Source organism: Podarcis muralis, chromosome 7 (assembly GCF_964188315.1).
Source record: "Podarcis muralis chromosome 7, rPodMur119.hap1.1, whole genome shotgun sequence".
In the NCBI taxonomy this organism is placed as follows: domain Eukaryota; kingdom Metazoa; phylum Chordata; class Lepidosauria; order Squamata; family Lacertidae; genus Podarcis; species Podarcis muralis.
Genome location: NC_135661.1, coordinates 2,120,565 through 2,131,064, shown reverse-complemented (window position 1 = coordinate 2,131,064; position 10,500 = coordinate 2,120,565). Strand labels below are relative to the sequence as shown.

General features: G+C 45.5%; 1 protein-coding gene across 2 annotated transcripts; it reads left to right on the top strand.

The window, feature by feature from the left end:
• Positions 1-210: 210 nt before the first annotated feature.
• Positions 211-9,808, top strand: LOC114589865 (low-density lipoprotein receptor class A domain-containing protein 2-like). Of its 2 annotated transcripts, XM_077930992.1 has the most exons (5): positions 211-721; positions 4,906-5,370; positions 6,524-6,673; positions 7,540-7,677; positions 8,927-9,808. In XM_077930992.1, the coding sequence occupies exons 1-5, from the start codon at positions 598-600 to the stop codon at positions 9,148-9,150; spliced, it is 1,101 nt and encodes a 366-aa protein (XP_077787118.1). In that variant the 5' UTR covers positions 211-597; the 3' UTR covers positions 9,151-9,808. The 2 variants fall into 2 exon arrangements, with proteins under 2 accessions (XP_077787118.1, XP_077787117.1); XM_077930991.1 differs by lacking the exon at positions 8,927-9,808 and having other exon boundaries at positions 7,540-8,145.
• The last annotated feature ends 692 nt before the right edge of the window (positions 9,809-10,500 follow it).

Genomic DNA, 10,500 nt, shown 5'->3' with positions numbered 1-10,500 from the left:
AGCTGCAAGAGATATGGATAGGAAAACAGGAAGCTGCGTTGTAAAGGCATGGTGCCCATGTGAGCCTGAAGGTGTGGCACCACCCTCAGCCAACAGCCCAGCAGTGTCTGTCAGCGCTCTTGTTTCCCATTTGGCTGGCTTTGCTTAGACCCATCTTGCATTCGTTTCAAAACTGCCAGCCTCAGGCGTGGGATCGTCCAGAAAGCAGGTGCGAGCTGGCACATGGCGATGCCAGGAGCCAGTTCAAGATTCCCGAGGCGTTCGGTTAGATTGCCCGAGACAGGATGTTTGCATCGCTCCATCCGTCTCCCGTCATTCCCATGGCAACTGAGCGATGTGCAGACAGCGTCTGCAAAAGCCGGCATGAAGGAGGGCAAAAGTTAAGCTGCCCGTTTGGAAAAAACACACACTTATACCAGGATGGGACTCTTTTGCAATAAGCTTGCCAGCCTCTCCTTTTGTTCCCTTGTCAGATCACCCAAAAGCAATCCCCGGCTTGATTTGGTCACCAGGGGCTGGGGTGGTCGATTTAAACCCTGCTTCTCACAGCTGTTGCCATTTCACACACTCCTGCCTTTTCCTCTGCTATAGCCTGGCATGCAGGGGCTCCCGAAAGAGACCAAGATGAGCAAACCAGCCCATCGAGGAGGCTTGCAGGCGTGGGGGAAATGGCTGCTTCTCCTGAACGCTGCTGTCCCTGCAGTCTCCCCCATGCAGACAGGTAGGCTGAAACTTTAGCTCAGAACTTTCCAAACGTTTCCTTTCTTTTACATTTTTCTTTTGCAATTCAACAGTCACAATTTTTATTAAATTTCTGTTTTACATTTTAGAATATTCACTTAAACAACCTTAAAATATCAATGACTTCCCTTCCTCTCTTCCCATGGTTCATTTTGCACAACATAAATCCCTGCATATTTTATATAAACTAAACCATTCAGTAGTCCATTATTACATCCATCAAAGCTTATTTACACTGTTGAATTTATCTTAATGCTGCCCATGTTTTCAAGTGTACACAATTTTCCTCCATATATTCAATAAACATCTTTCCAATCTTCTCTAAATGTATGTTCTTCTTGTTCTCTTATATGTTAGATCCGCAATCTGTGCGTATTCCATCAGTTTAAGTTGCCATTCTTCTTTAGTTGGGACCTCTCTCATTTTCCATTTTTGGGCTAACGAAACATGAGCCACGGTAGTGGCATACATAGGTAAAGGTAAAGGTACCCCTGCCCGTACGGGCCAGTCTTGCCAGACTCTAGGGTTGTGCGCTCATCTCACTCTATAGGCCGGGAGCCAGTGCTGTCCGCAGACACTTCCGGGTCACGTGGCCAGCGTGACATCGCTGCTTTGGCAAGCCAGCGCAGCACACGGAACACCGTTTACCTTCCCGCTAGTAAGCGGTCCCTATTTATCTACTTGCACCCGAAGGTGCTTTCGAACTGCTAGGTTGGCAGGCGCTGGGACCGAACGACAGGAGCGCACCCCGCCGCAGGGATTCGAACCGCCGACCTTTCGATCGGCAAGTCCTAGGTGCTGAGGCTTTAACCCACAGCGCCACCTGCGTCCCCGTGGCATACATAAATAGCCTTTTTTGACACCTGGGAATTTCCATCTGAGTTATCCCCAGGAAAAAGGCGTGTGTGTGTGTGTGTGTGTGTGTGTGTGTGTGTGTGTGTGTGTTTTAAAGGAGCTTTCCAAACTTTTCATGCTGGTGACACACTTTTTAGACATGCATCATTTTGCAACACAGTAATTCAGTTTTACTAACGAACCAGAGGTTAAACTAACCCCTTTCCAGTCCCAAGAGAAGCATTTGCACAAGACACTGCAGCCAGCACAGTAACCGGTCGCAACACAGAGTTTGGAAAGCTCTGCTTTAGCCGGCTCCTCAATTTCCTTCCCAGGCGATTTTGGATTGACATCTTGGCTTGGCCCCTAAATCTCTACCAGACGGGGACTGGGTTGGTGATGGGAGCTGGAGTCAAAAGACCTAGTGTAGCATCCAGGTATCTTAACTGCCCTTGCCTGCCTCTTTTTTCCATGTTGCTGGTTTTCATGGAGTCAATATGGCTTGGATTGTGGCTGTAGCACAACAAGGTTGCCACAAAGTGCTGTGTTTACTGCCCCAGGAGAGATAATAATCATGAGCTGAGAGTAGGGCTGGGCGATATATCGTCCAAAGCTGGTTTGAAGTCCATATTGTGATAACGATTTCATAATTTTTGACCTGGCAATATATCATGAATCATGATTTGTGTGCGCGCTATGCTATACGATGCAGGAAAAACTGTGAAGCCAGGCAATGCCTCTACATAGCTCCATCCTTATGACTACATTATTACATGAGCACTGTTCCACAGCATTTGATATTTTCATTTACATACATTCATTTGAAATAAGATGGGTTTATGAAGCAATTCTACACAGTTTGGTACCTCGCTTCATTTAAAGATTTTCAGAGACTTTGAGACTAAAGATTTCATTTTGTACTTGTTATGGTTTGAAGGAATTCTATAAAGATTGTCTATTGCGTATGTACATGGCCTAGACATTGCTGCCATCCTTATTTCAGGCATCATGATATATCATATATCACAGTGTTTACCTGGTGATATATCACGATGCTGAAAAGCAGCTATCGCCCAGTCCTAGTTGAGAGGTTCCCTGGAGATCATCTGGTCAAGTTGTGGTTCCAGAATGACCATTTCTAACAACTAAGCTGCAAAGTTTATTTGTTTTATTTATTTACTTATTTATTTAGTTTATATACCGTCCTTCTTCGTAAGATCTCAGGGCGGTTCACAGAATAAAATACAAGGTAAAAACACATATAAATAATTAAAACAGCTAAATAATAACCCGCCCCTCCATAATTATACGCCAACATAACAGCTACCTTGAACACTGTGTGGTTCAGAAGTGTTTGAAAACCTGTCTCCAGAGGCTGTTCTCACTCACTACTGGCAAGTTGGAATGAGCCAGTGACAAAATGCCCAAGTGAAATTTCCCAGAAGCTGGTGGTGGGTGGGTGGGTGGGGGACCTATTGAGTACAGCCTCTCATTCTTCACACTAGGATGTATGGAAATTATGAGGCTGATGGGAAGAACTAGAGGGCCAGAATTCCTGGGTTTAATGGGCTGGCCGTTTTGTTGCTTCTGGGTAATGGTGAAAAGGAGTGAAATAAACGAGTGCCGGGTAATTGAGACAGCAGTTGACATTAGGCAACACAATAGAGTCTTGTGGCATTTTAAAGACCAAGAGATTTATAGTGGCATAAACTTATGTGGACTAAAGGAGAAGGGGTCTTTAGGCCACAAAGGTTTCCACTACCATAAATCTCTTTACCAACTTTAAATTGCCACAAAACAACCCTGTCCTCTGTTGCACTCGACAGCAGCAAGGCAACCATCCTCTGGGTGTTATTCGGGTTAAACAGGCTTCCTTTGGCCATCTCTGGGCCACCAATGAGCCCATGGTAATATGCTGGGTGTTGCAATTAGTAAATAATTTAAGCTCGTGTGATAGTGTGCTCATTTAGCACGCTGATAAATGCTTGGTGAAGTCATCCATTTTCAAACAGCTGTGACAAGAACATTAGGCTGAACTCTCACTCGCCCCCCCAAATCTCTAGTAATTTCATTCTTAGAAGCAAAACGAAATAGCCAACGTTGCACCTTGTTGACTGCAAACTGCACACAGTTGTACACAAATTGTCATGGAGGATAGTTCTGTCTGGAGATTGGTACTAAATGAAGCTTCCACTTCCAGAGGCAGTATACCCCATAATATCATGTATGGGGAGGGGGGACAAAGGAAGAGGTGGAGAGGCTGCAGCCTCATGCCCTGATTATGAGCTTGAGTCATCTCTTGCCAGTAACCGAATGTTGAATGAGATGGACTAACCAGCTTTGAGGTGTAATAAACAAAATCTGCCCTTATTCCCTTATGGGGGACACAAGAGCCCTTATTGTAGGTTCTCCATCGTGGTTCGGGGATCCAAGGTACGACTGTATAATGAATTGAAAAGGATGTTTAAAATAACTTTTGTAAAAAAAAAAAACCCAGAAGCTTTTCTTTTGGGAATTATAGTGACAGAACTACCTAAGCTGTACAGAAATTTCTTCATGTATGCTACTACAGCGGGAAGAATGTAACTCGCCCCAAAATGGAAAGAAGCAGAAGTCCCAGCAAAGGAAGAATGGATACAAAAACTTGTGGAATACGCAGAAATGGTGGAACTTACCGGGAGCATAAGAAATCAAGACAACAAACCTTTTATAAAAGAATGGCAATAGTTTATTGAATAGTTACAGATAAATTGTAAACAGATAAGAACATTGGCAGGATTATTGTAATGACTTGCAGTTTTATAAGAGTACAGTGGTACCTCGGGTTACAGACGCTTCAGGTTACAGACTCCGCTAACCCAGAAATAGTACCTCGGGTTAGGAACTTTGCTTCAGGATAAGAACAGAAACCGCGCGGTGGCAGCAGGAGGCCCCATTAGCTAAAGTGGTACCTCAGGTTAAGAACAGTTTCAGGTTAAGAACGGACCTCCAGAATGAATTAAGTTCTTAACCCGAGGTACCACTGTATATATTTAAAGTAGATGAGTAAATGGGCAAAGTAAGTTAATTTGGATATGCAGAAGGTATTAAAAATAAATTTAAGGAACAGCAGAAAGAAGAGGGGAAAGGAAGTCAAGTTTTGAAATGTTAAAATGATTGTAAAATTAGTGAAATGTATAAATCTGAAAAGCAATAATAATAATAATAATAATAATAATAATAATAATAATATAATGGATGGCTCTGGCCCGATCCAGAAGGTGGTTCTTCTATGTATGTCCTTGTGCCTTGCCAATGACTCTCCCTTTTCCTCTCCCTCTTGCCCAACAGTGAGCGCGGTCGATTTCTGCGGCCAGACCCTGCACGGGGATGGGATGGTGTTGACATCCCACCGAGACTCCCGCCGTTACTACTTTGTAGTGGCCAGCACCGACTGCCAGCTGACCATGCAAGCGGCAACCCCCAAAGACAAGGTCCAGTTCCAGTTCCGCTTCTTCCTGGTGTACAGCATGGTGCGCTCGCCTTCCAGCACGCTGGCCAGCAACGACCACCCCACTCTGGCCCTTCCCAAGTCCAGAAGCGAGCGGGAGACCCCTGACCCTTGCACAGCAGGCTCCTACGTGCAATTCTACGATGGCCAAAACCACACCGCGAAGCCCCTGGGGATGCCGCTGTGCGGGAAGAACATCCCACGGCCCGTCACCTCCACAGGCAACTTCCTCACCTTGAGGCTTGTGACTCGCGGCCAGCAACCTCGTGTCGACTTTGTCGGTGACTTCACCTCCGTTCGAACTGGTAAGGCAGGAAGCCGCTGCAAATGAGCTGAGCAATGCCGCTCTATCTTATTTTAATTTTATTTTATTGCATTTATATTCCACTGCTTCTCCAAGGAGCTCAAGGTGGTGTGTGCCTCCTCATTTAATCCTCCCAATCCTAGAAGGTAGGTGAGCAACTGGGCTCCAAGGTCACCCAGGGAGTTTCATGTTGCCCAGTGGGGGGATTTGAACTCTGGTCTCTCCTGGGTCCTAGTCCAACACTTGTAACCCTAAGGGTAAGGTGCAGGTGATGTGGACCACTGGGCTGCTGTCAGGGTAACGGGCGCTGTGGTCTAAACCACTGAGCTTCTTGGGCTTGCCGGTCAGAAGGTCAGCAGTTCAAATCCCAGCGACGGAGTGAGCTCCCATTGCTCTGTCCCAGCTCCTGCCAACCTAGCAGTTCGAAAGCACGCCAGTGCAAGTAGATAAATAGGTACCACTGTGGCAGGAAGGTAAACAGCGTTTCTGTGCACCCTGGTTCCCGTCATGGTGTTCTGTTGTGCCAAAAGTGGTTTAGTCCTGCTGGCCACATGACCCAGAAAGCTGTCTGTAGACAAACGCTGGCTCCCTCAGCCTGAAAGCGAGAAGAGTGCCACAACCCCATAGTCACCTTTGACTGGACTTAACCATCCAGGGGTCCTTTACCTGTACCTTTTTAAAAATTTCAATGCTGGTGTTAAATGCATTTTAACTATTGTTTTAAGCTAGTTTGGGAGGTACATTCTAGGCAGTGCTTTTTATCTAGGGATACTCAAAGGTACGCTGTACCAGCACCTCACTGTAACCACTTCGTGGTGAGTACTGGCCCCTTTTTTTCGATAAAAAAGCACTGATTACAGTGGTACCTTGGGTTACATACGCTTCAGGTTACATACGCTTCAGGTTACAGACTCCGCTAACCCAGAAATAGTACCTCGGGTTAAGAACTTTACCTCAGGATGAGAACAGAAATCGTGCGGCAGTGGTGCGGCAGCAGCAGGAGGCCCCATTAGCTAAAGTGGTGCTTCAGGTTAAGAACAGTTTCAGGTTAAGAACAGACCTCCAGAACGAATTAAGTTCTTAACCCGAGGTACCACTGTATAGGTACATTAAACAACAAGAACAGCAAAATCTGCCTTTCCCTCCCCTTGCAGGCTTGAACGCTTCGGCCTGCAGCACGGAGTCGTATTTTCCCTGCCACAATGGAAAATGCATCCCTCCCAGCCTAGTCTGCGATGGCAGCAGTGTCGATAACTGTGGGGATGGTACAGACCAGGCTGCCCAGTCCCCAGCCTGGTGCAAAGGTTGGTGGCTGTAGAAGGAAGAGGGTGTGTGTATGTGCTGTTATAAGTAAAAAAAAACAAAAAACTGCTCCTTTTCCCTTATGGGGTACCCAAGAGCCCATATAGAGTCCCTTTGCAGGTTCTCTATCGGTAGGAGAAAATAACAGAGGCCAACCAGAGAATATTGAGAAGCAAAGCAGCTAGTAAGCCTGATCTTTATTGAACTGTTGCAACAGGGTGCTCCCCCACACGCAGGAGAGAGGAGGAAGACCCCAAACCATGCGCGCAAGCCCTTATATAGACATTTTAAATTGCCCGCCCTGGAGTCCAAGACCACCCCTAGAAACATCATACCTACATCACAGAAAATGCGGTCTACAACAGAAATCTGAGTGCATTGTTTTTATCATGTCTGCCAGGTTACCTGTTAATGGTCACTTGACTGGATTACCTGGGGATCCTGGACATTCTTTTGTTATGATAACTACTGGGCTCACACCCTATTCATATCTTAAAAGTGCCATTAAGACAGGATTTGTGAGCAAAGAGACAATGGGGAGAGTTTCCATTTTGACCTTGCAGAGAAATATTTGAGGCCAATTTGTTCAGGACTTTTTCTATGGGGTTTCAGACATGTGGTTTATATACAGTTATGAACATTTATTTTATATATTTATGACCTTAAAATTCTTATAACAGTGCCATTCCTTGCTCATGATCACTTTAAAAAATGGGTGAGAAAGTGAGGCTGAATGCCTGAGCCTGATGGCTGCAGCAGCCCCTTAAGTTGTTAGGAAAGGGAGGAGGCTACGCCCCTCTGCTTTGGTTTCTCCGTGGCAGCACAGAGGCCACTACTGTTTTTGACTCTTTCTCCTTTTCAACTCCAGGCTCACCCACGCTCCTGCCGCCCTTGAATAATGCCGAGGCCTCTTCTGCAGTTAACGCCCTGCCAAGTCAGGTGACCTGCGCAGGACCCCAGGAAAGCCAGCTCCTGCCCCCAGGCACTGCCACCTGGGACAAAACAGGTACAGCAGTACCATTGCTGGCAGGAATGAGGCCTTGTAAGAACTTGGTTGTTTATAGTGTGCCATTTGGGAACTCCTTGCCTGTTGATACCAAGCAGGTGGCTATCACTGTACTCTTTTCAGCTAAAACCACAGTTCTTTCTTACCTACAAAAGGCGATTCTATGTTGTTTGGCACAATGGCAACTCTTCAGCTCGCCCACTCACTCTAACCCCCACCCAAGTCTCCAGGTGCATACAGAAGAAGAAAAAAGCCCCATTCGAAGCATTTGAGGGTAACTCCCAGATCACCCTTATCTCCAGAGTGATAGTCAGACTATCTGTTATCAATCACCAAGTCAGCAGGAGCTAACAGGAAGACAGCCAAACTGCCATTCGTCTCCCCTGGAAATCTGCTAAAAACATTTTTAAAAAAATAATATTTATGCTTTTCAGGTCTACATTTCACTAATTTTACAATCATTTTAACATTTCAAAGCTTGACTGACTTCCTCCTCTTTCTGAGGTTCCTTGACTTTATTTTTAATATCTTCTGCATATCCAAATTAACTTAATTTGCCCATTTATTCATCTACTTTAAATATATACTGTTATAAAACTGCAGGTTATAATAACCATGCCAACGTTCTTATCTGTTTACAATTTATCTGTAAATGTTCAATAAACTATTTCCATTCTTTTATTAAAAAGTTTGTATTCTTGATTTCTCATTCTTCCGGCAAGTTTTGCCATTTTTGCATATTCCATAAGTTTTTGTGTCCATTCTTCCTTTGCTGGGACTTCTGCTTCTTTCCATTTGGGGGCGAGTAACATTTTTACCGCTGTAGTCACATACATGAATAAGTTTCTGTACAGCTTAGGTAGTTCTGCCCCTATAATTCCTGAAAGAAAAGCTTCTGGTTTGTTTTTGTTTTTTGAAACGTTATTTTAAACATCCTTTTCAATTCATTATTTATCATATATAAAACATTTTTGTATAGCTAAGCCTATCCACATGCTTATAAAGTTAAAGTGAATTTGAATCTCTTAGTATTTTAAATTTTTGTAGGTTTTATTGTTGTAATTTTTGATTTTCTTGTTCTACCCTTTTTGTAAACTGCTCCGAGTTTTTCTTCACAGCCAAGCAGTGTCTGTGTTTTTTGAAATGAACAACAGTATCAAAATAGCACAGCTGGGGCAATTGTTTGCTGGGGAAGACGATTTGTTCCATTTCCCTGCAACTGACCAGGCTCCTTCTCCTCCTTCTGCAGACAAACGCAAACCTCTTTTTGCTTCGCTGGCTGCCATCCTGGGCGCTGCCTTCGTGTTCTGGTGCTGCTGGAATCCAGGCTGGTTCATCTGGAGGATGGGCGCCTGCAGGTACCTGCCCGGTTGCAATTCCGTCTGCGCTGCCTGCCACCTCTGCCCACGCAGCTGCACCCGCCGGGAGCCCCCCAAGGTCACCCCGCATGGAAGCACCGAGCCACCCGTGTGACTACGAGAGGGGGGGCAGGGTCACTGGCCCTTAGTTTTAGAAGAGCATGGGCCAGAAGGGGTGCAGCTGGTAGTGGAGGCATGATGGGGCTAAGCCAGGGGTAGGCAACCTAAGGCCCGGGGGCCGGATGCAGCCCAATTGCCTTCTAAATCTGGCCCATGGACGGTCCAGGAATCAGTGTGTTTTTACATGAGTAGAATGTGTCCTTTTATTTAAAAGGCATCTCTGGGTTATTTGTGGGGCCTGCCTGGTGCTTTTACATGAGTACAGTGGTACCTTGGGTTAAGAACTTAATTCGTTCTGGAGGTCCGTTCTTAACCTGAAACTGTTCTTAACCTGAGGCACCACTTTAGCTAATGGGGCCTCCTGCTGCTGCCGCCGTGCGATTTCTGTTCTCATCCTGAAGCAAAGTTCTTAACCCGAGGCACTATTTCTGGGTTAGTGGAGTCTGTAACCTGAAGCGTCTGTAACCTGAAGCGTCTGTAACCCGAGGTACCACTGTAGAATGTTTCCTTTTATTTAAAATGCATCTCTGGGTTATTTGTGGGGCATAGGAATTCGTACTTCTTACTTCCCCCCAAAATATATAGTCCGGCCCCCCCATGGTCTGAGGGATGGTGGACCAGCCCACGGCTGAGAAAGGTTGCTGACCCCTGGGCTTATCTGACAGATGTACTATACTGGCTGATTTCCCACAAGGTGGCAGGAGATGCCTGCTTCTTTCCTCAGTGGGTTCAAACTAAGGCACTTGGCACCAGGCCTTGAGATACGCTCACATCCACACCATGCATTTAAGAGCACAAGAAGAGCCTGCTGGATCAGGCCAATGGCCCATCTAGTCCACCATCCTGTTCTCACAGGGGCCGCCAAGATGCCTGTGGGGAACCTGCAACCAGAGCAGCACAAGGATACCCTTTCTTCCTGGGCTTTCCAGCAACTGGAATTCTTAAGCATTCTCTGCCTCTGACCTCCATGAACTTGCCTGATCCTCTTTCGAAGCCTTCTAGATTCTTGGCCATCACTGCCTTCTGTGGCAGGGAGTTCCATAGTTTAACTATGCACTAAGTATTATTATTATTATTATTATTATTATTATTATTATTATTATTATTATACCGCCCTATACCCAGAGGTCTCAGGGCGGTTCACAGAAAAGATCAACATAAAAACCACAATATATATAATCAAAATAAAAACAACCCAATAACCCCCCCCCCCCCAAAAAGGAGCCTCATTTTAAAAGGGTATAGGATGTCAAACAGATCAACCAAAGTCCTGGTTAAAGAGGAAAGTTTTTGCCTGGCACCTAAAGGTGTATAATGAAGGCGCCAGACGAACTTCCCTGGGAAG

Bases quoted from the DNA above. Each gene is read 5' to 3' on its own strand.
- LOC114589865 (XM_077930991.1), top strand. From the start codon at position 598: ATGCAGGGGCTCCCGAAAGAGACCAAGATGAGCAAACCAGCCCATCGA. The intron at 722-4,905 runs GTAGGCTGAAAC...CTTGCCCAACAG, and splicing joins AGTCTCCCCCATGCAGACAG to TGAGCGCGGTCGATTTCTGC. The intron at 5,371-6,523 runs GTAAGGCAGGAA...CTCCCCTTGCAG, and splicing joins CTTCACCTCCGTTCGAACTG to GCTTGAACGCTTCGGCCTGC.